At 40.0% G+C, this 26,754-nt stretch overlaps 3 protein-coding genes across 4 annotated transcripts in view; 1 reads left to right on the forward strand and 2 right to left on the reverse strand.

The window, feature by feature from the left end:
* Nucleotides 1-26,754, forward strand: part of LOC115749925 (DNA mismatch repair protein MSH5) — a 94,491-nt gene that overhangs the window by 53,267 nt on the left and 14,470 nt on the right. The gene's annotated exons all lie outside the window — the stretch shown is intronic.
* Nucleotides 13,135-14,112, reverse strand: LOC125313811 (glycine-rich protein 5-like). The gene has a single exon (XM_048274379.1). The coding sequence runs from the start codon at nucleotides 14,070-14,072 to the stop codon at nucleotides 13,551-13,553; it is 522 nt and encodes a 173-aa protein (XP_048130336.1). The 5' UTR covers nucleotides 14,073-14,112; the 3' UTR covers nucleotides 13,135-13,550.
* On the reverse strand, nucleotides 18,680-25,725 carry LOC115749926 (rab3 GTPase-activating protein catalytic subunit). 2 transcript variants are annotated; one of them, XM_030686969.2, is made up of 14 exons: nucleotides 25,452-25,725; nucleotides 25,180-25,250; nucleotides 24,492-24,698; nucleotides 23,805-23,902; nucleotides 23,529-23,714; nucleotides 23,211-23,388; nucleotides 22,503-22,847; nucleotides 22,357-22,421; nucleotides 21,890-21,938; nucleotides 21,643-21,778; nucleotides 21,067-21,151; nucleotides 20,917-20,986; nucleotides 19,731-19,868; nucleotides 18,680-19,220 (listed from the first exon to the last, which is right to left on the reverse strand). In XM_030686969.2, the coding sequence occupies exons 1-14, from the start codon at nucleotides 25,558-25,560 to the stop codon at nucleotides 18,894-18,896; spliced, it is 2,064 nt and encodes a 687-aa protein (XP_030542829.1). In that variant the 5' UTR covers nucleotides 25,561-25,725; the 3' UTR covers nucleotides 18,680-18,893. The 2 variants fall into 2 exon arrangements, with proteins under 2 accessions (XP_030542829.1, XP_030542828.1); XM_030686968.2 differs by having other exon boundaries at nucleotides 23,211-23,386; nucleotides 23,524-23,714.

Below are 26,754 nucleotides of genomic sequence, written 5' to 3' on the forward strand. Positions count from 1 at the left end.
TTTGAATAAGGCCAGTCCTAAAGATGATTTTCCCCTCCCGCATATCGACGTACTTGTTGACGATTGCATGCAGGATTTGAATTGTTTTCATTCATGGATGGTTTCTCCGGGTACAATCGATTCGATGAATGTCAATGACAAGTTGAAAACCACTTTCACCACACCATGGGGAATGTTTCATTACCGGGTGATGCCGTTCGGTCTCAGAAATGCTGGAGCTACTTACCAACGAGCCATGGTTGCCCTTTTCCACGACATGATGCATAATGAGATTGAGGTTTACGTTGATGACATGATAGCAAAAACAAGGCATGGAGAAGATCATGTCGAAACGCTCAATAAATTGTTCGATAGACTCCGAAAGTACAAGTTACGCCTCAACCCCGCCAAGTGTGTCTTTGGGACCAGCTCGGGCAAGCTGCTCGGATTCGTGGTAAGCAATAAGGGTATTGAAGTCGACCCTTCTAAAGTCAAGGCTATTCGTGAGCTTAAGCCGCCGACGACGGTTAAAGAAGTTCGAAGTCCGATGGGCAGGCTAAACTATATTGCTCGATTCATCTCTCGGTTATCAGAAACCGCTAAGCCATTCCTCAAGCTGTTAAAGAAGAATGCGCTAATCCAATGGGATAGCGAATGTGAAGAAGCTTTTGGGAAACCAAGCAAAGATCTCATGAGTCCACCCGTGCTTATTCCTCCAACACCGGGGCAACCTTTAATCCTCTACCTCACAATCCTTAGTGAGTCTTTGGGTGCTATGTTAGCACAAGAGAGGCGAGGAGGATGGAAAAGAACGAGCCATTTATTATCGAGCAAGAAATTCACTTCAGTAAATGAAGTACACCGAAGCGAGAAAACATGTGCGGCGTTAGTCCAGTGCTTGCGCATGTGCTTCGGCAATATACCTTGCATTACCAGGTACTTCGGTGACAGAGTGCGATCCTATCAAATACTTGCTTAATCAACCCGCCTTGATTGGTAGACTTGCCAAATGGCGAGATCCTCATCTCCGAATTTGATGTTCAATATTTGTCCCAAAAGTCAATCAAGGGACGGGCTATAGCGGATGTCCTAGCTGAAAATCCGGGACGAGATGATGATGCCTATTATTCCGAGGATCGGATCATGTCGGTGGAAGATTACATCTGGACTATGTATTTTGACGGAGCTGTCAATTTATCGGGATCGTGCACGGGCGCGGTTCGATATCTCCAGGTGGTCGACATTATCCCGTGGCCGCAAAATTGGTATTCCCTTGCACAAATAATATAGCGGAATATGAGGCATGCATCCTCGGTCCGCAGCTGCGATTGAAATGGGGATAGCCCGACTCAAGGTGTTCGGAGATTCCGCTCCGATTATCCTTCAGATTGTTGGAAAGTGGAAGACGAGAGATGCTAAATTGCTACCCTACCATGAGTATCTGGATAAACCGGTGGAGGAATTTGAGGATATCTCATTTGAGTATCTGTCCGGGACTCATAATCGATTCGGCGATGCATTGGCTACCTTGTCTTCAATGTTACAAATCGCCAATGGACTTGAGGTTGACCCACTGAAAATCGAGGTATTAAAAAAGCCGGCATATTGTATGGCCGTGATCGATGAACCCGATAGTAAGCCGTGGTACCATGACATCAAAACTTATATTCGAAGCAGCGGTTCCTGAAGAAAGTACCGTATTCGACCAAAAGTACATAAGGAAGATGGCTTCGAAGTTCTTCTTAAATGGAGAAAATTTATACAAGCGATCATTCGATTCCGTCCCCGCTAAGATGCGTTGATTCAACCGAGGCGTTCGTCGATGATGGAAGTGCATGAAGGGATTCGTGGTCCACACATGAATGGCCACATGTTAGCTAAGAAGGTTATGAGGTTGGGTTATTATTGGCTCACGCTCGAAAGAGATTGTATTCAGCATGTCCGGAGTTGTCACAAATGTCAGATTCATGGTGACAAGATTAATGTCCCTCCGAATGAGTTGCATCGATTATCGAACCATGGCCGTTTTCTATGTGGGGCATTGATGTTATTGGCCCTATCAATCCTAAAGCATCCAATGGGCATCGATTCATCTTGGTAGCAATTGACTATTTCTCTAAATGGATCGAAGCCGCATCCTATTTAGCGGTCACGGCCACGAAATATCGTGAAATTTATCCGTCGAGATATCATCGCTCGATATGGTTCACCTGAAGCCATAATCACCGACAATGGCTCAAATTTGAACAACAAGCTAATGGACGAATTGTTCAAGGAATTCAAGATCAAGCATCCGAACTCTTCCCCATATCGTCCTCGGATGAATGGAGCGGTAGAAGCCGCCAATAAGAATATTAAGAAAATCTTAGCGAAGACGGCTGAGAATTATCGCGATTGGCATGAGAGGTTGCCATTTGCACTTATGGCGTATCGGACCTCGATCCGGACATCTACGGGGGCAACCCCGTATTCTCTTGTATATGGAATGGAGGCTGTTCTACCGGTTGAAGTGGAAATTCCTTCCTTACGTATCTTGTCTCAAGCTATCTTTGACGGAAGTCGAATGGATCCAAAGCAGAGGGCAAGCCAATTGAATCTGATCGATGAAAAGAGAATTAAGGCTATATGTCATGGCCGGTGTTATCAGCAAAGGGTTGCTAATTCATTCAACAAAAAAGTTCGGCCTCGATATTTTCGGATCAATGACCTGGTCTTGCGAAAATTGTTGCCAATAGTCCCACTCCCGGAAGGGAAGTTTGCTCCAAACTATGGTGGTCCATATATAGTAAAGAAGGTGCTCCCTGGTGGTGCTTTGATTTCGCCGAGATGGATGGTCGTGTATTTACCAACCCAGTGAATTCGACTCGTAAAGAAATATTATACTTGATTTACTCCGATGTTTTCATAATCGAGTTATAATATTAATACTGATTCACAAGTTGTTCACATTTGGGCATTCGTTTGTTTCATCGCTACCAATTTTTTTTGAGAGATCGTTTCGAATGGGGGGTCTCTCCGGCCCAATTGAATTAGCCATCGGTAGCGTGAGATTTACATATTCACAGAGTAAAAGGGGTTATCTTGCGAAAAAATATGACGACCAAGATGAAATCGGTGAAAACTTGCATTCGTTTCATCCATCGTAAAGCCTTACAAATAGATCATCGGGGTGGGAACGTAAAGCCAAAACCGAGCCCTAATGAGCATCACAAAGGAGCTTAAGCGGTCCTCCATACAATTGATGCTCCGCCTACACCGATCGCTTCGAGAATCAAGATCCGCCAGCTTAAAGAGGAGGAGCTCACATTTCTCTTTAAGCTCGGCTACCTTGTCCTCGTGATACTCGACAGCAGATTCCAAGTCATGGATCAGCATTCTCCCGCGGGCTATATCCAGGGTCAGATCGTCCATCCTTTCTTCCAGCCATGTGCATTGGAATTTCAAAACAATATTGAGCGGATCACGCTCAAAGATGGTCCGAGACATGGCCAAACGTTCCACCAAGTTTCCCCTCTCACGAACCAGCAAGGAAACTTGATCATTACCGTAGTCAAGGGCCTTCTTATAATTGTCGGCTACAAGACCGGCCAACACCAAGTTATCCGTCCGGTCCCGATAGCGTGCCCTCACAAGATAGGCCAAAGTAACATCTTGATGAGCGTGATTGTAAGCCTCCGGGAAGTTAGTGAAGAGGGTAGGGAAGATCCTATATTCCTCTTCTAACTTGGTACCTTGAATAGAAGTAGCATCCATATCCCTAAACATAAGACGAATTTCAGTTTCGACCTCCGGATGATTGGCTATATAAGAGTAGCCCTGGCCTAGGAGATTATAAAGTTTCTCCCATTTGGCCAAAACCTCAGCCGAGAAGACGTGTGCGGGGAGGAGGCCATTGTTGTTGAAGCAAGCGAAAAAGAATGGATGCGAAAGAGTGCTTAGAAGGTTGGAGATGAAGATATGAAAGCGATGATCATCTCGGCGTTAAATCCTAATTTAAAGGGCAGGAAAAGTCATAGCAATAATTATTGTGGGGGCCGAGTTAATTATCCGGGTGAAACTACAGACGTTTCGTCCGTGAATCACGGATCTACCATCTCGAGGCTCACGAATTCGAAAAAGTTGCGAAATGACTTAAAGGTTCCGCCATATTAAAAGAGGGACAAGCATACTGCAGAAAAGATTTAAGGGTCCCACCGTGTCGGAAGGAAATGAAGAAGACAGAGCGGGAAACACAAAATCTTGGGAGAAGCACCGGCTTAGTGGTTTTCATCCACGTTAAAAGGGAGGCTACGGAACATGCATGTTTACTCAAAAGAATTTGGAGAGAGTAAGCATACAGCGGAGAGTAGAGTGAACAAAAAGCAGTAAGAAGTATTTCAATCCAACATGTTTGGAGGCTACCAAGCACTTACCGGAGGCAACCAACCTAGACATCCCCGAGAATGAACCGCTGAATTTCGAGGCCGGATCCAGCGCAGAAGCCGTAAAACCCAACTCCCTTGGCGGTGAAGTTCAATATCTCGATAACAGCAACAACAATAGCAGCGGTAGCAGCCGTAGTCAACCCCTTAAAAGAAAACATCAAATCAAAGAGCTCGAAGCTGCCTTCAAGGAGTGCCCTTACGTGAACGGGAAACGAAAAAATGAGTTGAGCCGGAAGCTAGGAATGGAGCCCTTGAAGGTCAGGTTTTGGTTTCAAAATAAGCGGGCCCGAGTGAAGGTTCGAAGTGAAAGTCATGAACTTGCGTCTCTAAAGGAAGAAAATGAAGAGCTTCGAGCAGAGATCAAGAGGTATAGAGATGCTCTTAACATCGCTATTTGCCATGTCTCGCAGCAACCCCATCACCTTTGGTGGCATGTTCCTTGATGAGCCACATCCGAGCATTGAAAATGCTCATTTATCGATTCATCCTCCCGAGCAAGTTCTCGCACAATCGGATTTCGTTGGGGATACATCCCGGAAAGTCGGTCTTGCGGAGGCGTAACCGATGCCCTTCGAGGGAAGTGACATGCATCACTACAATTGGAGTTTCCCCGATGTCACGATCGGCCAATTCAACACCGATGAAACTCCGAATACGTAGCCTACATGAAGCTTGAGTTTTTATTATGGGCTTTCAAAATATCACTCTTTCGAGCATTACTAGCTAGCCCTTATGAATTCTCAAGAGAAGTAGAGACATGCGTGAATGAATGTCTTGTTTGTTACAAAGTCCCCATGTGAGACATTCTTCCTTTTACGCCTAGAGTTAATCAAGGGGCAAAGAACAAGTACTATCCGCAAATATCTTCATGCTTAAATGCGTGAATTCTTTGTCAGATTTGATTGAACGCCGAAAGGAAAAGCATTAAAAGCCTTCACATAGATAGATGCAAAAAGATTTGAGAAAAAAATAGCTGCCTCGTTATTAGAGAAAGCAAAAAGATTCGAGGAAATAAGCGCCTCGGGAGGAAGTGAAAAGATTTGAGGAGGGAAATAACTCGCCTCATTCGTAGGGGGGAACCGAAAAGATCCGAGGAAGGAAATAACTCGCCTCGTTCATAGAGAAAGCGAAAAGATTTGAGGGCTCCTACATATCGGAAAAGGAAAAAGATGACAGATTGAGTGAGAGGCAAGAGTTATTACGAAATGGATCCAAGACACTAAGACCGAAAGGAGAGAAAAAGTTGTCCTCTTTCGTAGAAAAAGCGAGAACCTATATGCGAGACTAACGGATCAGAAAAAGTTTATAAATGACCACGGAACTCGTCACGAAAGACCACCATCACTTTTGTGATTTTCGGACGGATTGTTTTGCAAGTCCGAGAACATCTAAAGCTCGGTCTACCGGTCGAAACAGCCATTTTTGATCTACATATGGAAGGTTTTAAAAGAAAAACACGTTCATTCCGAGCGGAAGTATGGGAACCTTCCTATCCCGAAGATCTGCATGAGTCATGGTCATTGATGGCAACCCCGTTTCCCTCTCAATCCTCGTTGCTATCTTTGAGAAGTTGCATGTACGGGGTTTTTGCTAATGCGAAAGCAACGGATGCCTTACAAGTGCGAGGCAGTACAAATATGATTTTGACATCGTCGTCACAGCCGTCGTAGGGATCGACATGGACGGTTTCGATCTCTTAAAGATCATTGATCTCGAGTTGGACATACAGGTCATCGTAGTATCAGCAAGTAATGATCAGCAGTTCATAACGAGGGCCATATCGCATGGTGCTCGAGACGTCCTGCAGAAGCCGGTCTGCGTTCAAGTGCTCCAAAACATTTGGCAGCATGCTTTGTAAGGAAGCAATTACTTGTACAAAAAAACCACGACCAAGCCGACGACGACGATTTTGTCCAAAAGAAAAGGCCCCTTTGGTCCGCCAAGCTTCATTCTATATTCATTGAGGCGGTTCGACAGCTAGGAATCAATTCAGCACGACCACTGGCTGTACATAAAATGATGAATATAGACGGACTCACCATGCAAAGTGTCACAAATCACCTTCAAAGGGTTAGAGATAAGCCGAGGAAGCACGATGCAGCTTGGGACCAAGGCGACCGGACCAGAGTTGGTTGGAAGATCAATTCCGGGAAAATCTACAGAGCAAAAGGTACCCGGCCACTTCCCAATCAAGAATACAGGTCATACCAACCTTCCGCTGGTGGTTCTAGTAGCAGACCGGTTGATCATCCCTACAAGTTCCCGAGCAACGACGGAGGCTCAAGCTTAAGGAGTCAGATCGCTCACGGCAATCTGTCACCGGTGTTAGCAAGTAACAATGCCCAATTCGAGTATCAATTGCTCGAAAAATCAGAAGATTACTTTGATGATGAGCTTGCTACCTTGATGAGCCTGTTTGGAAATGAAGGACCTCCGGTAGCCGTGATCCGAAGCAAGTTATTATGGGTCTTCAAACAACGATTGTTGGTGTTTAGTCCAAGACAGAATCGGTTGATCGTTGAAGTGGCCAGCAAGAGAGGTGGAACTAATCTCGCATGAATATTCCTTTAATTCCATGTATAGTTCCCCTACGTGGGATATTTTTTACTTTCTAACTGTCTAGAATTTGCCTAGAGTTAAAGGACGAATTTTCTCCTCTCTTGTCAAATGCGTAAGTTCCTTACTAAGCTAGGCCTATAGCAAATCAATTTGTGGACGACGCCTCTGAACGCCCATAAAGAGAAATTCCGAATAGCCTTACTTGGGAGAATACGAGTAAAAGGCCAAGCGGGCTCAAAGATGGGTAACTCCGTATCGTCCCAATTGGCTCTTAGTCATTTCAAACTCTAAATTATGCTTATTTTATTCTCGACCGGGGATTGCCAACTGTTTTGAGAACAATATAGCAAAAAACGAACCAACCATGGACGCCAACATCACCACGCGCCCTAGTGGTTGGGGGAATGACGGTGGTCCGAGGCATCCCGGGTTCGATCCTGGGATTTGGCATCAATGTACAAAGATTAATAAAAACTTTTTTGCTTCGCGATTCAGTGCCGATTGAAACTCAGCCAAGATGGTTTACGTAACCTGGAGAGATAACATCCCCGACACACGATCGATCCAGATGAATTGATCTTTTCAATTCAAAGTTTGCAAGGAATACGTACAAGGGTAAAGCGGTATCGTTTCAACTCGTTTAGAACGTGAGAACGTACATTGACGCTTTCCCTTTTGATTTTTACGGGGTCATTGCCTTTCCGGATAGGGAAGTATCCCTTCTCCCGAAAAATTAATGAAATGAGAAATTCCTGGAGCCTTTGACAATCTCATGTCTCAAACTAGATAATGAAGTTTTGCAACTCATTTGCATGAGCAGGGGCAACTCACAATTCACGCCCTTAAGAATTTTCTTACGTGCTTGCACCAAGATAAAAAGTTGCTACATTTTATATGCTCGAAAACACTCATACATTGCATAGTTTGTGCATGACTGTTCCTCGTATTTAATTTACCAACTCTGAATAAGGAACATGAACTACATAAGATACATCAAATGTATGGAATGGGGCATGACAGGATGATGAAAGGCAATCATTTCCCAAACACGTCCAATTTTTTCAGGCGAGATGAACGGTGGCAAAATTCCGCATTCCCCGAGGTAAAGAGTTTTCTCGCGAAAGGTACGATAACCGAAGTGACGGAGGCGTTCATTTCTCTATCTAAACACTATAGGTGATCCATTGATTACCCCTTTTGAGCAATGGTTTCATTTCTTTACCCCCGTCAAGAACCACTCCACATCGGGGTCCAGACGGGTTAATTCTAGCAAAGAACACGAGGTAAATGGTTAGAAATTTTCTTGCTCGGACTAACATTAATCTTCGGGTGTTTCTTTGCATTTATACTCGAATTTTAGTTCAAGTGCCTTAGGATGATGAAGAGCATTCACTTCTCTATCTATACACTTCATTCTTTGCATAGCCCACTTGAGCCTGCAAATTCATTTCTTAAACCCCTGTTGGTGATCATTTGCTCATTCCAAAGACGAAGATAGCATTTTCCCAAGGATTAGAATTGGAGATGGTCGGGTCAAACGAGAGAATTCCCGAATGGACTCATTTCTTGTATGCTAGATTTTTTATGTTTACATAATTTTTCTTTGTAAATGTTTATGTTTGTTGTAATTCCTGGTTAAAAATCATTGGATTGTAAAAAAAAAAAAAAAAAAAAAAAAAAAAAAAAAAAAAGCAAAATAAAGAGATGTCGAAGAGCTCTCAAAGAAAAAGGAAAAGAAATCTCTTCTCGAAAAAAAGAAGAAAAAAGAAAAATGAGAGTCGGGAGTAAGAAAAGCAAAGGCCGATCTCATATGAAAATTTCGAGCATAGGAAAAGCAAAGTGCCTACCAAAAGTAAGGCCAATGCACATTCATTTGTAAAGTACTTCTGAATTTTGAATGTACATTTTTGCATGTTAAGTTGTAAATTCCATGTATATGTTTGCATTGTGTCTCTTGCAAATCCTTGACAGACACTTGTTGTGAAGAAGACTCCCCAAGAAATCGGTTTGTAAAGTGCAATTTTCAATAGAAAATTACCATCCCTCATTCAATGATGGAATTCTTTCGAAGACATTTCCGGAAGACCATGATCGGTGACTAGTCGGCGACGATCACCAACGTCAAGCCCCTTCTCATTTAATTTATGAGCCAAAACGAGCCTTTTCGTTCCTCGGTCCCCAATCCTAGCCTACGTTATAACCATCCAAAGTCTCTTCGATTAGGGCACTTGAGTTAACGTAGAGTTAAATGATTTTAAGCATCACTCGAAGAAGTTCGAGCAAGATTATTTCTCTCTCATTTTTGCGGGATTCTTGACTTGTAAATCCGGAGCAGATGATAAAGAAATTCATTTCAGCAGCCTTGACTCAACTAGAGTCCCCTTTGTAAACCTTTGACATAGCCCTCATTACGGTCCTAATCAAGACCTCCGGATCGGCTCGGTCGTATCAATTGCGAGATTACTTGGATCCTTATCGAATGCGATGATGGAAAGATTGAGTGATTTCTCTTGAATCCTGCAGAGACGGGATAAATAGCTTTTCTCGAGAGTGAGAGAAAGCCCTTTCGGACTGAAGTCCCCCCATTCAGCTCACATTCGAGGTATTCGTCATGTGAGAACCTCCCTGGACAAAATTGGTAATGCAAACTTGACAGAATGGTTACGCATGAACCATAGTATGAGTGATTGCATTATACTCATTGTTGAATATGTTTGTGTGTGTTACCTCCGACATTCTATGATACGTAATACATTCCCGATGTTCGAGTTCCCTCCCAAGGTCTCGAAATTCATCCAAGGATTATTGAATGAGCAAGTTTTGCTGGCAAATGCCTACCAGGTACGATACAGCAATCTGTTTCGTTCCTTGATTAATCGTTTGGAGAACCCGGGTAAGTTTTCCGAACCCCTTTTCAAATTAACAACTCTTCTGATGATAGTTGTTATGATTCAATTCAGGCAATATGCCCCTTTTGTACTTATCGATTCCATTCAATGGTGCTCCTATCAAACATTGTTCAATTCGGGCAGTATGCCTCTTCCGTCAGGTCGTGAAGACATATGCATTGGCGATCTTGACATCTTATCAAATCATAACGACGTAGCTCTTATGATTTCGGTCTCGAATCACGAAGACGTATGCACCGGTGATCTTGACCTTTAGTCGGCTCATAATGACATAGCTCTTATGATTTTCGGCTCCTTTATCAAATCATGAAGACATAAGCACCCATGGTTTTGATCCAAACCAAATCATAATGACGTAGCTCTTATGATTTTGATTCCTTTTGTCGAATCGTGAAGACATATGCACTCGGCGATTTCGACATTTAATCAACTCACAACGACGTAGCTCTTGTGAACTTGATTTCACTTCTTTCGACTCACAACGACGTAGCTCTTGTGATCTCAAACGACACACATATCTTGCGCTGTCTTGCATTAGGGAGAAGTCTCGATAACGGATAAGGCACCGATACCTTAAAATCCTTGCATCCGCAAAAAGAAGCTTGGAAATTAAGAGAACCATTAGCTTACGAGAAATTTGGTAAAACAGGTATTCTTGTATGTGATCCATGTGCAGAGTTTCTCTAACATGAAAAATGAGAAGTTTTGACACATGTTATTTACTGGTCTCGCATATCATGCATCACTTCATTACATAAAAAATGGGATTAAAACTCCCGCCAAAAAGTTCATCCATAATTTGCACTTGTCAAAATTTCGGATTCAATTTTGTCTTTGAGCGGAACCTCTACGAGCCTCCACTCAAAGAGGGGCAGCTGTTGACGCCTAAATTTTGACTAATCTATTTTTTGCATAAAAATTATAAAAAATCATCTCATATATTTATTTTTAGCGTACATTGCATTGGCATATAATTGGGCAAGCGGAACACTTAATTTAGCATGCGTCTAGACTAGGCACGGGATGGAAAAATATACCGAGAAGATTTGAAACTTCAGGGACTGTATTGCAAATACTTAAAACTTCGTGGACCGTATTGCAAATACTTGAAACTTCGGGGATCGCATTGCAAATACCAAGAGAAGATGAAGAAGGGAAGATGATGAAGGGAAGATGATGAAGGGAAGGTGATGAAGAGAAGATAAAGAAGAGAAGATAATGAAAGGAAGATGGTGAAGGGAAGATAAAGAAGAGAAGATGAATATGATGAAGGGAAGGTGATGAAGAGAAGATGATGAAGAGAAGATGAAGAAGGGAAGATGATGGAGAAATTTGGCTATAAAAGGGGAGAGAGTTTTTTGGGAAAAAAGAGGAGAATTGAGAGAGTTTTAGAGTGAAAGAGAATTGAGAGAGTTTTAGAGTGGAAGAGAATTGAGAGAATTTGTGAGAGAAATTCTTTAGAGAGGAAAAATAGAGTTCTTGAGAAAAGTTGGAAGAGAAAATTTGAGAGTGAAGAAAAGAGTTTTAGTCGAGCATCATCTTTGATGAGTCCCGACACGTACTTCGCCTCTCGCCATCCAACAACGCCGCTGCTTGCCTTTTTCGACGATAGCCACGTTCTTCCAACTCCGAGATCTTGAAGGAAGCCATAACGTGTACGTGAGTAAGATTTTGTGTAATAGAAGGTAACTCTTTCCATCTCGATCTACAAAAATGTAATCGTTTGGTGTGAACATTTGTTTGTTTATTTTAGACATGTTACGTGTCTCAAAATTTAGCATCATTACATGTTAATTTATTTTTATAAATACTCGTGATTGGCTGCGTTTTCTTTCTTTCTAAATCACCCATGGTGTATATCGTACAAAGTTCAATGTTTTACATCCCCATAAAAAAGAAGAAAAAACCAAAAAAATTGCATCTTTGAATTTCAAGTAAAATCCATCAAAATTGCCAAATCAAATATTTTTTCATGAAAATGGTACCGAAAGGGCGTTAGAGTAATCTAGCGTAACCAAATCCCCGAATTCAAAATCTCTGGTTCGCGGAAATAAGATAGTTTTCTCCCGCTATTTTATTTAGGTTTCTAATCAACCTACCGAAAATGATTAGTGGCGACTCCAAATTCAAAATATATTGCATGTTAATCATTTGAACCTTAAGTTGCGATTTGGTATGGACTTGGGAGAGTCCGAGTTAGGTTAGTTAATTAATTAACCTGATAATCCATTAGCCCGAAAATTAACTTGTTTATTTTTTAGGTCGTGACAGGCATCACTACCACGGCGAAACTCTTTGCCGGTCAAGTTGGAACCCACGTTCGTTTAGGTGATTTCCTGATTTGTTTCTTCCAATTGAATATATCTATTATTTAAGTTGGATTGATTTGATTCCAACGTGATTTGGGAAAAGTAGAGTTTTAAGCTAGATACCATGATTTAATTCTGTTTCAGCCTTTATATTATGTTAGCGAAATCTTGGGGTTAACGGAGACATTAAATTTTGAGTGAATCTAGATGACCAATTGACTCGTTCTAGCAAAACACTTTCTATGTATGGATAATGCTGCAATACCAGGTTTTTCTGTAAGAAGGTTTTTGTTTCTTGACCTAGTTCATCTCTTAGTTAAGTAGGATGTGTGGAAGGTCAAACGTCCTTTAGCATACTCTAGTTAGCACGTGGTCGGGGGCCTTCTTTCATAGCACGCGCACTCTAGCAAGCTCCATGATCGCTGGTTTGCACAGCTCTTGTAGCTGCGATTTGTACATTCTTCTTAGATCCAAGTGCTCGATGTGCTCGTGTTGCTTTCGCAAAATCGCTAGTGGGTTGAACCGTCTAACGCACTCTGATTGAACTATCTCATTGCTGACTTGGCAAATTTGTCCTACACAATTTTTATTTTTATTTTTTTAGATGGGAATGAAACTCTTGAACCGGCGCCTTAATTCGGCTGGTGTGGTGCTTGTGTCTTTCCGGGGACTCCATCATTTTCAAAGCTTTCATCCGGGTTGAGCAGCATCTTCTGACTGTTTCGTAAAACTAAGGAAGATTGTTCACATGTGCATCCTGCATATTTGGACAAAGCCATGGAGAAACATTCACAGAATGGAATAAAAGGAAGTGTTCTTTTTCTTTTCCTAATGGGTCTGATTATACCACAAAGATTCCTATTCCTTTAAATAGGACTCCATTGCCAGAGCTCCGAGGGAACCTAAAATAAGCCATGGACTTAGATGTACCAAATGATAAGAACGCCTGGGAGATTCAATTATTAACCACTTTGCCAAACTATTATTTCTTTCTTTGGTGCGTGTGATGTATGATAATTAGTACATTATTGCAATTTATGACGTGGGGTATCCGAACTTTGCTCTGACAATTTCTCGTGGTCCATGTAAACCTTTCAACAAGTCCGCCAACAAAATTTTATGCATTTGAGAGATAGAAGAGACAGACAATCTGCACATAATAAATATATAATTACTGCGAAACTCATGTCGAGTACATTGATTTGCCGGAAAAAGCTTATTTAGACGTTAAAAAGATAAAATTTTAGGTGCAAAAAGAAGACCAAAGCACAGTTCTCGTTGACCGCACTTGCCTTCACATTTTAAGCATTAGATAAGCAAAACATAGAGCAATCATTTGGAAAGATAACTTTATATTTGGTTCTCAATCTTCAAGGGAATCCACCACCAGCTCCTCCACCAGCACCAGCTCCTCCACCAAACCCTCCTCCAGCTCCTCCACCTAGACCACCACCCCCACCGCCACCAAACCCTCCACCACCGCCTCCTCCAGCTCCGCCACCTATCCCACCACCAGCACCAGCCCCACCGCCATATCCACCACCAGCTCCCCCACCATAACCACCACCTAATCCTCCACCGCCGCCGCCTCCAATACCCCCTCCACCACCTCCCCCTAGACCGCCGCCGCTGCCAAGACCGCCACCCGCACCGACTCCTCCACCATAGCCAGCTCCCCCACCAGCACCTGCACCACCACCCAATCCTCCTCCGCCACCGCCTCCAAAGCCACCGCCCCCTCCACCACCCAGGCCGCCACCGTATCCAAGACGGCGGAAGAAGTTTTTCTTCTCCTCAAAGGACACCTTCTCACCCAAAAGCACCCTGGAGTAGCCAGAGGTGCAAACTAGAGCACCGAGGAGCACAAGAAGAAGCAACTTGTAGGTGATCATCTTAAATGCGAAGCTGTTTAATCGAACTCTTTGAGAGATCTTGATTTGTTTGGTGAGAAGTAGGGGCACAAGAGAGGGGTTTATATAGGAGTGAGCGTCGGTCTAAAGATTGAGGAGGGTTCTTAAATTTGGCCCATCTTCTCATCTGAAAACCGTGTTGAGGCGCTTAAATGCAATCTCCAACTGTGGGCCTTTGACAAAGAAGAAAAGAAAAGGTCTTCCTCTTTCGTGCATGTGCCCACTCGCTTCTGACATGAAGGACTGAAGCTTAATTTGCATGGACTTTTGCTTCGACGTTGCATGCAGTTGAGCTGTATTCATCTGCATCTTTAGGGCTTCCGCCGCGCCGCCCCCCCGCCCCTCCCCTCCTCTCTCTCTCTCTCTCTCTCTCTCTCTCTCTCTCTCTCTCATTTATTTCATGGCAGCCAGATAAAGAAAAAAAATCAAAATTTAATTTTATTGCACAGTGGCAAATCTCAGGGGTCCGCGATTTACCAACATAAAGTTCGTTCGTATTTTTCACTATAAAAGAATTGCAGGTTCCTAGAACAACCAAAGTTCGAGGCCATATGAAAATACAGACACTGTCTAATTCTCGATCATATATACAGGAGCAGAATGAATTTACTATAAAGTCCTTTCATGGAAAATGTACATTTGAGTAACCATAAAACCCTCTAGTTTGGCTTAGTTAATTGGGATATCACAGTTATTGTATGAGGTCTACCCAATACTAGATGTAAAGGCGCATTCTCATTCGGGAGCTTGAGATTATCCATTCGAATACTAAGTGCTGGAACCCTGGCCTGAATTTAAAAAAAAAGGTATGACTCGCATATAATTGCTCTCTTGTTGACATGACAAATTTCCTAACTACAAGCAAAAGGAGGATATATAAAAACGAGACAGACGATGCCCAGTAAGATTATCTTTCAAGCAAGTTTACCGTTTTGACAATCACGCAACATCCTTAATTCCGTGTTGATGGACAGAGAGCATATTATAATATCTCAATATGGCAACCAACTGAAAATACTTATGTTCTTGAAATTATTTTACGTATAGAAGTCGGAATTAATATCACAAAAAATTTCAAACTGGTACACATATGACAATTTTTTATCTACCAAAAACTACAAACTGTACATATATGACAAATTTATCATCCGTTAATTTTCGTTAAATTTTACGGCCAAATTACTGAGTTAAATGACACGTGACAATAGATGGGTGTATAAGTTTGGAGATTTTACCCTCTATTTGTCACAAGTAAACTAATTTGAAATTTTTTATGATATTAACACAATTTAACGGAAACTATCGAAGGCAAATTTTTCATAGAAGTGCCAGTTTGGGATCTTTGGCTATCAAAAAATTAGTTTGGGGTAAATTTATCATTTGTGTTCCAGTTCTGAGTTTTTATAATCAAAAAATTAGTTTAGGGTAAAATTACCACACACGTGATTTTTCATGATTAAAAAATTAGCTTGAGATAAATTTTTCACATGCCATTTTTGGGTTTCTCCTGGTATCCCTAGAAGTGATTTAACGCCACTCCGTACAGCAAGCTTGATTTGTTGCTTATAGGCCTATCAGCGCCGTTTAGCTTCGGGGATGAGAAATGAATTTAGGTGGCTTAATTACGTTACGACAGGCTAACAATATACTGAATATTACTTGGTCTAAGGGTCATATATTATTGTCCTGAGGTAGAATTTGGTGAGATGTCCTTTGGGGCTCCAATTCAAAGTATACATTATTGTAGGGGCGGCATTCAATATATCCTCTTATTGGGCAAGCAAGATTTGCAGAGAACCCCTCGCGAGTTCATCAGTGAACAGGATCAAAAGGCCAAGATTTTATGAGATAGATGTTTTCTAATCCCTAGGAAAATAAAATATCCCTCTAGCTTCATAGTTCATAGCTAGTCTGCAAAACATCAAAATATAAACACATTTAGGCTCTATTTAAATAATCGCTTGCGTCGCCTTAAAAAATAAATGAACAAAAAATATTTTCATTGTACACGAAAATGTAGGTATAAATTGTTGCAATAATGAAAATATTTTTAATGACTAATCATTTTAAGCATTACAATGGATCATTTTTCAAAAAGTATTTTTCAAATCATTCATTTTTCTTCGAAATACACGGAGCCTTGCAAAGATATCATTATTTATGAACAAATTAGAAATTACATATAATTTCAGCTTCATAGCTAGTTTGCAAAACATGAAGACTAGAACACATTTAGAAAGACATCATTACCATAAGAAAAGAAAATGCAAATTACATATAATTTTAGCGCTCGGATGTTTTGTATGGCTTTGGACCCGAGTAAAGCCCTTAAACTATTTCGTCTGAATTCTGGGATGTGAAATTCGGGGATATTCCTTTAGATGAAAGGAAGAAAAATATTTTCTCTCAACTTAAGGAGGTGATGGTGGGAAAGGTAAACTCCACATCATCTTCGAATAGCTACCATCGGGTACGGTTATATAGTAACGTCCCGCGCATGTGGTGAATTATCGGAGCTTCAGCTCCCGCACCGTCAATCTATGTTTCGCACAATATCTTTCAACCGACTTGTTGGCAGCGTATCCATGGTTCAATGACATTGTACGATACAAATTGTTACAATAATGAAAATATTTTTATTGACTAATTATTTCAAGCAATACAATGGGTCATTTTTCAAAAAGTATTTTTCAAATCATTAATTTTTCGCGAAATAAACGAAGCTTTAAAAATATATCATTAATTATAAACAAATTAGAAATTCCATATAATTTCAGCTTCACAGCAAGTTTGCAAAACTTGAAGACTAGAACACATTTGGAAAGATAACATTACCATATATAAAAAAAAATACAAATTACATATAATTTCAGCTGCCGCATGTTATATATGGCTTCACAAGCCAAGCAACCAAAAACGGGGGCTCGATCAGACATTGTAAACAAAGTATACAGACAAAATGCGTTGAGGATGCACGTACGTAGTATAAAATAGGATGAATATCACGAAAAATCCCAAATTAGTACGTATGTAATAAATTTATCTTAAATTATTTTTTTACTACAAAAAATCCTAAATCGATACACTTGTGATAAATTTACCACAAATCATTTTTTCAACAACTAAAAATCCTAAATCGATACATTTGTGATCAATTTATCCCAAATTAATTATTTTAACTGCCAAAAATCCCAAACCGATGCACATGTAACAAATTTACCCTTAGTTTCCATTAAATTAGATTAATATCACAAAAAATCTCAAATTGATACATATATGACAAATAAATATGTATATTGGGCTATTGCCATGTGCTATCCAACTCAGCAATTTGATAATAAAATTTAACGAAAATTAATGGATGCTAAATTTGGCAAAGTGTACTGGGTTGGGGTAAATTTGTCAAAGATGTATCAATTTAGAATTTTTTGTGGTAAAAAAAAATTAGGTTATGATAAATTTATCACTTGTGTATCAATTTAGGGCTTTTCGTCGTAGTAACCTTATAAAATATTGTTGTTGACCGAGGCGGCGCATTTCCTGCATGTTCACGTCTAAAATACATTAATCAAATTGCAAATTTCTTTATTGTTTTTTTTTACTCTTTTTTTTTTTTTTGTTTAAAGTAATAAATATTGCCCTGAAAGTCAAAGAAATGGGCCCTTCGATTAATTTCATTTAAGGCGTGAAAGCGGGTCACCGACGGAGTGATGTATTCTACAACCCCCCCAGTACGACTGGGCAAGTAGAGATAAGATCAGATTAATTAATGTATTCGTGCACAATTACGTGTTAAAAATGTAAACATAGTGTACATTAGCCAAATAATAGCAAAGCAATGACAAAAGTGCTATATTTCACCTCAGGATCACTGACTCTTCCTCTGACAGATAGGTAGGTGGATAGTCAATTGATTTTTGAAGCGTTGGGTTGGCGAAAATAAATTATTTAAAAATTATTATTTTTGAAAACGGTTGTTCCATTTACAGAAAAAAAAAATTACCGACAAAATTTCACTTTAAATTCATTTTTGTAAATAATACGAGACATCATTTTTAGAAAAATATTTTATCAATCATAGATATTCCTAGAAACAAATACATGCTTTTCGGTTATGAGAAATATTCCCTTCAAAGCACTTAGAGAGTAACGCCAATTGATTTAGAGATTATCGAAATGAAGTTAGAGGCAGGAAAAGCAAGAAAATGCGAAGAAATTATTGGAGAGTGAATGTAAGTGTGTCCGCGTTGTGAATTGTGAGAAGCTTTCTGTCTTGATCTTTCAACCAGGAACATAGACCCAAATTGAGAACAATAATTTCTCACCTCCTCTCCTCTTGTCCGTGCTTCGTTCTGCATTTTGGAGGCAGTAATTTGATTGTATTTACTCTAGAGATCGTCGAACCCACATTGCAGTTATAATCCTGCGGCTCTCACAGGAAACTTCATTGTGCCAAATTGAGACAACCTTGTAAATTCGAAATTTACCGATAGGCTTATAAGATTAAAAACAAAATAATAAATGCAACGTGCTGCCAAAAAAAAAAAATTCAAGGTGAATTCAGCTCAGTGATTTGTCCACGGTTCAAAAAGGCAAGGACGAACTTTATAACTTTCAGATGAACTGCTCATTTAAATGGCAGTGTGAATCTCAATGGGGGGAAAAATTGATGCTTCTTTCTAATGAAGATCCCTTGGCTACTTATACAAGATAATTTACATTTATCAACTAAACGATGTAATAATAAACAACCCCATAAATTAAGGGGTGCGAAAACACAAAAAAAGAAGTGTATTCAGATATTTACACAATCGTCCAATCATTTTCGTCTGGACATGAAGGCTTTTCAGCCGGGGATGCGCTTCCAGGCCTCGGAGGCTTCCGTGAAAATAAAGACGACTTGCTATCAAAGAAACTGGCAAATGATTGACGAGACAGGTTATCTTCTGCAATCTTCTGGTTCTTCATTTCTTGCTCTTTTATTTGTTTGTCCTTGCCACCGAAGATGAGACTCAGTCTCTTGAACCGGCGCCTTGGTTCACCTGGTGTGGTGCTTGTATCTTCCGGAGGCTGCATCATTTTTAAAGCTTCCTCAGGTTTGAGCAGCATCATCTCCACTGTTTCATATACCTGAGGAAGAAAATATGCTCGTGAGTGATTTGGTTCTCTAGCAAAGTGTCCAACACAAAGCCCATCTATACACCCGGTAACAAAAATTCAACCGAAAACTAAAGGCATTGACGACGGAAATTCATAAACTGTTCACATGTGCATTTGCATGCAGAAACATATGTAGCGAGCTACCTAAGGAAGTTAAAGAAACGAAATGAACCCGTAGGATTTGAGAAGCTTGGCCCATATACCCTAACATCTGATATCTATCCCGGATATAATTGACCATCTGACAAGGCTAGATAGACTTCTTCAAGAAAAATATGCATTGGTTTGAGAGGCTCGCTCAAGAAGACGTGCCTCCAAATACTCCCCAGAAAGACGCACATTAGGGAAACCTCAATTAGAGGTCGAGAAATGTATGCTCCATCTTAGGATCATCAAGTCAGAATATATAAAATGCTCTGGTAATCTCCCAACCTATTTCAGCAACTTCATGATACCGTCAGAATAGCCTTTGACTCTTACCTGCCAAAGATCATCGACTTTCTCCCTGATGCTCCCTTGACAAGTGGAAGTTACGTAATCTTTGCACTCATAAAACAGCTTTGAGAAATTAGGATCTGCTGAAATTGAAGCCTCGGCAATCATAAACCCCTCTGCAAGCTAAATTCCAAAAGATAATAATGTTTGCACCACATAAGAAATTCTTACCAATTCAGTATCTCATCTCTTAGAGAAAATACAGGGACCAATGACAAATGCTTAAAACTGGACAAAATGATGCCTTGTGATAAAACAGCATTCCAGGTATTGACCTCAATGTGTACACGATATTCTAAATCTTATTGTTGCCTGAAATAACTGAAGAGACTATATTTTCCACATTTTAATCAAGACCTCACATCGAGTCTAATAAATTAATGTTGACAAAGCAGAATTTAGGCAGAGGCATCGTCCGTAAATGCAAAAGATGTTCTATGATGACAACACAATGGATAAACATGTCCATTCAATAGCTAAGTGCCCATAGGACCAAGAACTTTAGATTGGAGAGGGTAAAAAATACGTTTATATCAAAGCCAATACCATTTGAAGGTGACTCCTACGTGATTTACCAAAGTCAATGAACAAAGCCTGAAAAGAGACCGTGATTTCTCATATATTCAAATGCTTCTTATATTGTTTTAGACTATTATCCAACAAGGAGAATTTAAAAATTGTCACGTCATTCCAAAAACAAGACTTACAACTCATAGTAAAAGATAGAAGTTGGAGTTGGAATAGTGGTGGTCTACCCATATCCGAGAGGTCTTAGGTTCAATTCCTATGTTGCTCTTCCATATTATCTTCGCAACCAATACAAATAAGAAATTTTCAACAAAAAATGTCAGCTTTTCATAGGTCACCTTCAATTTATGGAGGCGGTTCTTCAATAAATGGTTACTTATCAAGAACATCATAAATAGCATATATCATAAACATGATGAAGTTCGAGATATGATGGGTGTCAGTTTATTGGAGAAACGTCCTCCCTCCCTCTCTCTCTCTCTCTCAAAGTTGAGGCTCTTGTTGATGTTTATACTTTTGGATGACTGCTGTAACTTTTAAGATATTCATTACGAATAATTGCAGATAAAATCAATAAATTCATAAATAAATTGGAGACACTAATATTACTAGTGTAACAAAAAGTACAACCAGAAATGCCTACCAAGGTAACAAAGAGTTGTTCAAACAGCTCAATAGGCGGAATGTCCTCAAAGAAATCCAGAATTCCTTCCCTGTCCAATACACCAATGCTTCAGAGAAGTGCAATTACAGAAGAGAAGACAGAGACTTATCAGTAAATATTTCAACATACACTGCCAAATCCTCATCGTAAAGAGGTGCTTGCTTGACTGCTGGAACTGGTTTTGCTGCTTCCCATAGTTCACGCCACAAATTACCTAACACCAAGAATGACTTTGTCATGAGAAATTCAAGGATCCACACAACTACAGCACGTGACCAAGAGTTCCACAGTCAAAATATTCAGTTTTAACCTTCATGACATGGGATTTAGTAACTGTAACAGCGATCATAATATTTAAGGACAGACAATGACCGATAAAAGAGAGGACATCTGAATAGACTCCACTAGTGCGATTGTCCATTAAAAGCCGTGACTCTTTCAACCAAGGGATTTTAGTAAATTGATAAACCTAGCTCCAAAGCTCTTCCTAATATTTGACTAGTAATATCCCACTGGGTTCAGGTATAACCGTAGCTTGCATGTTCAAGTTCGACTAAATGACTATATAACAGCAGAAATATGGGTACGAGACAAAAAATGATGTGAAGAAGCTTTTCCTGAAGTAGCTGAACATTTGATATCCTCTTTGCATCAATGCAAGTTTCAAGACTGGGCTAAAGATGACCCCAGCAAAATAGGTTTTACCTTCTTTTTGCATTCGACTGCTTAACTGGCCTTTTGTTGATGCATTCTCATCCTCATATTCTAGATCAGATTCGGTCCAGTCTGGAGGAGAATGCCATCTTACAAAATCTTCTAGAATGCAACCAGGATTAGCAGCCTAATGCGAGAGAGTAACAGACTTGATTTAACAGGAAAGTAAAAGATCGTTGAACTTATTGAAAAAAGCAACTGGCAATCCATAACATGAGGAATATTTTGTCATCATAACCTTGAAAGCTTGCATGTCAGAGAGGAGTTGAGAGCACCCAGCACCAACACTGATTAGACAACGCAAATTACAAACTGTCAATAAATAGAAATTGACCCTTCATCACTCATGAGGCAACAACAATTAAACGTAGCTATTTATTTTGTAAATCCTAAGCGTAGGTAGTAATTGTAATCATCAAGTCAAGTATGAAATGCAGACGTATTGCCCAAGAAGTTACCTCCTCAATCAGTCAAAACAGTTCTAGTAACGTAACAAGATAATTGTGTAATCTTGTGCATCTTGTGACCCAGTAAATGGTAACACAAAACTGATGTAGTACAAAAGTAAATAGTTTCACGGACCACAGTGGAGAATTAACCCCACAACCATAAGTGCAAACAAACTTAGGAAAGAGCAAAGATTGGCATTTTCGAGTAACTCATATCTGCAAGAGGAAAAGATTGTCTGTTCTTGTTCCTACTAACCTCCCTGTCCGAAGTATGAATTCTTCTGTTTCTTTGATGAGATCTTCCGTCAGTAAAGGACCTTCCTGCACGTAAACAAAGCACACAGGATTGGATTTCATAGAAGGAAAACAATCAGTATTTAGTAGAATAAAAACACTACAAACCTGGGTCACAGGAGAGTACACAAGTTCACCAGTTTCCAACATACATAGATCATCACACGGGTGATCTGCCCCCAGACGCAGAACAAGCTCCCCTGTGTTTAATCTCGCATACAAAGCAGGGCTGTCCGAAACTGTATTTGCGGGCACATTGGATTTTTCAGTTTGTGAACTGGCCTCCCTTATCGTGGTGTCTAATGATGCGGAAGTAACCCTGTGGCGCCGTTTGCGGGATATGCAACAGTTGATGACCTGCAGCTGCTGATATAAAAGACAGCAATTAAGATCTGGAATCTGGTCCGCCGGAATGCCAGCGATATGTTGCTCCTCATACCAGCTTCTGCGCAGCTACATTTAAAAATGATCATCAGCTACAGATGAAAGATGGCACTGATGCACGACTTTTCCATCTTCAGACAATAAAAACTGAATATCAGAGTACTCAGAAAATTTGCCAGGAAATACGAAAAAAATGCTTTCTAATTTTTTAGTGAGCCAAATTTCCAGCCCATTTCATAGTGTAAAATTCATTTAATGTAATGGACTGAGAATTTAAAGCAACAGGAATAATCCTTTTATTTAGACAACATATTTTCAGCATCAATGAGCCTTAAATTTTCAAGATAAAGAGTTTATTTACAATAATTGAAGAATGTATTCTATTGACTGGTAATCTAGTTTATGCCATTACATGATTCCAGCCAGCCTTACCTCAGCAACAACCCTGCACCAAAATAAAGCCATATCCCTCATTGTTTTACAGCTTCCAATGATTTCAGAAACTTTAGCAACAAAGCTTTCAGGTGGAGCTGCATGAATATCTCTCGGCAATGTTGCAGCAGTGGTGTCTGAACTAGAACTGATCTTTCTTCTGAGAAGATTTCCCTCTGCAAATATCTTGTAGATATTACAATAGAAGAAAGATCATCATAGTATAATTTTAAAAAAGAACCAACAAATTTTTTATATTCCATAAGTAATATTTCATGGAATAATTAATTTGATAATCCGATTATTGATCTACCTGCATCAAACAGCAAACTAATCAAAGAATAGAGCTTCACTTCATCTGGAAACTCGGATATGTTGTCTTCCTTTTCACGAAGCACAAGTGACCTCACAGCAGAAAGACTTAATCCTGCCCTTTCCCTGATAGGAGAAGAACCTTTGTTTGTTGCCAGAAAATCTTTCATTGAGCTAAATTTCCTTCCATTCCTGCAAAAAGTTTCCAAGGGTGTCTAAGTGAAAGAAGAATTATATAGAGCTAAAAGTTATAATGGCTATCTGGTAGATATAAAGACTTACTCTACAGCCACAGCCAGTTGCTTGATAACTGGTGCTGGAGGAATTTTCTCTGTGTTACCAGCAATTAGACTGTCCAATGTGGCTGTAGACTCTGAACCCTATGAAAACATTTTTCATCCAAATTAGACAGAAGAACCATCACTATGTCATCTTAAACCTTGAAGTCTCATCTTCTGCCGAAGAAAAAGAGATTAATCGTACTTATAACTCTTAACTATTTGCAGCCATTTCTGATTTTCACATGAAAAGAACAGCTTGAGGCATTATTGCAGCAGACAGATTAAAGTATGAGAAAACCAAAGAGAGATTGGAATACAAGATTTTCTCCGAATTGCAATGAAAAGTTGGGGCAAATGTATTGTAAGCAGGGAGCTGGCTTCTCCACTGATAATTTTTCCAATAAGTAAGGACTATCTCAGTTCTCTATCAACTGTAGATATTTGAGGTATAACAAAAGCTTCACTGGTTAATTCTTTTTCCCCAAAAAAATTTTTGCTGGTGTAATAATAGATGCTTAGACAACAAGAACACAGCTTAAGATTTTTCAATCTGCTGTCCCAGATTCTCGTTGACATTTTCTATTGGCCATTCAGGACTCAGTGCGTCATCAAACTTGATTTCTATAACACATGCAGAAAATAAACTTTTTGAGAGTGTAAAAGAGTTAAAGCACCAAAAAATTCTCACCCTTGATTCAGCATCGTTCTTCTCATTCACCATGTACAGATTTTCGTCGAAAATTGGAAAGGACATCTTTGAGTTCTCAGATTTCTCAGTGTCATCGGCTCCTTTTCTCCCTCTTCTTATGTTTCTCAATCTGTCCTGCCAATCTTGCTTTGAACCTAACGTTATCGGAGGAGGTCTCCACCTCAAGTTCTTTGACTCATGGTATGCCTGAGTGGTCTAATCCACAACAAAGAAAGAATCAACAATTAAAAAAGATGCGCCAGTGATAACAGAAGAAAAGGGAACATTTATTTCAACAAATCACGCTCGTTGTGGAATTGGAAAATCAGACATCTCAAGCACCGACTGAGGTCTCCCATCAGTTCTGGTGCCCAAAACAGACATCGGGTTCGAGGCCTGACATCATCAGAATCGAGGAACTAGTCGTGCTTCAATCCGAGAGATAATCACATTGGGTAAACTGGAAAATGCCCGCAAAGGAGACTCATTCGTTCCCAATTCAGTCCATCTCAAACACGTTTCTCCATTTTCTCAGCATCCAAGCAAGATATCACAGAATGCACGTATCTTTCGACACCCGAACAGCTCGATCTTACAATTCCGCTTAATCAAACACGCACGTCAAAACTGGAAAGGGTCCGAACGAGCAAACACGATCAAGCAACAAGTCAATCGATTTTCAAAATACCTTTGACTCTGCCGACTCACTCGGAGATTCATCTTCTATCGACAAACTCGCGGGCGATTTTCCATCAACATCTGCTCAACAACACCAGACAATCTCATTACCCCGCTTCGGGAATACGGAAACACAACAAGAAAAAAAAAAAGAACCCCGGGGTTAAATACGGTCAAATCTAAATTTAAAACAATCCCGAACTAGCGGACGAGCGCGAAAGAATGGGAGATCACAGGGTCACAAGGAGAGAGGGGAAGGCGCGAGGGGGGACTAAATTGGACCTCGGTCGTGCTTGAAATCGGATTTGATGTCCGCGAGCACGCGCTCCGCTTTAGCCGCCGCAGAATGGAACGCGGTCCTCGCTTTGGAGACGAAGGAGGGCGCCTCCATATCCGCGCAGCGGATTCAGCTCCTTCGTGAGGTGACGATCGAGGCGTCGCTAAATCGGGGACGGGAATGCAGGCATGTTTCTAGCTGTTAGCTCCTAGAGAGAGACAGACAGACAGAGAGAAGAGAGAGAGAGAGAGTTTTGAGTACGAAAGAGAAGAAGGGAGGCAAGTGTATACTGGCGACCAGAGAGAAAGAGGCTTTCAGAATTTTAAAAAATGATTTGCAGGGGTATTGTTTGTTAATTAATTTTTTTTTTTTTTAGTAGTGTTGGATTGTTTTGTTAGCCTTTAATTTTTAATTGACGTGATTCGATTGGTGGGATGACGCGTCTCCGTGCGGCAATTCTGATTTCTAGCTGAGATGATTGGGCGGAAGCCATGGCGTGAATGCGTAGTTTGATTACATTAATTTACTCTTATTTTCTACTAAACTCTTTGCTTACAGTCCTAGATTGAAAAAACAAAGAAATAGTGTCCAAATCATCTGCAATCGGGCCGTAATAGAAAGGACCTCATGCACGGATGATCTAAGTAATTTGTTAGTTGACAAGTGACTCGATATAAAACTATAGAAAAAAAAAAGAGGTTTGAAATTTGACATTTTTTACCATCAATATCTTGTGTGTTTCGTAAAAAAATGTGATGTTTTTAAAAAATATTTTTCAAAAGTTTATCTTTTAGGAAAATGATGATATTTTTCAGCTTTTAGCTTAAACGTGAATAGGGGTAGTGGAACACTAGTTTACATTGAGTTTAGATGTACGAGATGCTTAATATTCTTTTTTTTTTTTTGCTGAAAGTACAAGATGCTTAATTCAATGTCCATAAAAAAAGTGAAAAAAGAGAGTAAATGATTCGATTCATAACGTCTGTCTTAAAAGTGTTGGACTCAGCTCTGAAATTGAGATTGAGTTGACTGAAGATCAATTGAAACCGTAAAACTTTCCATTTATTGCTTGTTGCTTCATTTATTAACTGGCAGAAAAATAACTATGCATCTGTTAACTTCTTTCTTCCCCAGTGCCATCCCAAAGATGCAGCAGGGCCTGATCCTCTCGCTTATCCGTTCTCTAAAGATTCCCATTATTCGCAAAAAAAAAATAATTTAAAAAATATTTTTTTTAAAAATGATTGCTCAAATGAATAAAAAATTGAATAATATTTTTCGTAGTACACGAAAATGCTTAGACAAAAA

Source organism: Rhodamnia argentea, chromosome 2 (genome assembly GCF_020921035.1).
Source record: "Rhodamnia argentea isolate NSW1041297 chromosome 2, ASM2092103v1, whole genome shotgun sequence".
NCBI lineage: Eukaryota > Viridiplantae > Streptophyta > Magnoliopsida > Myrtales > Myrtaceae > Rhodamnia > Rhodamnia argentea.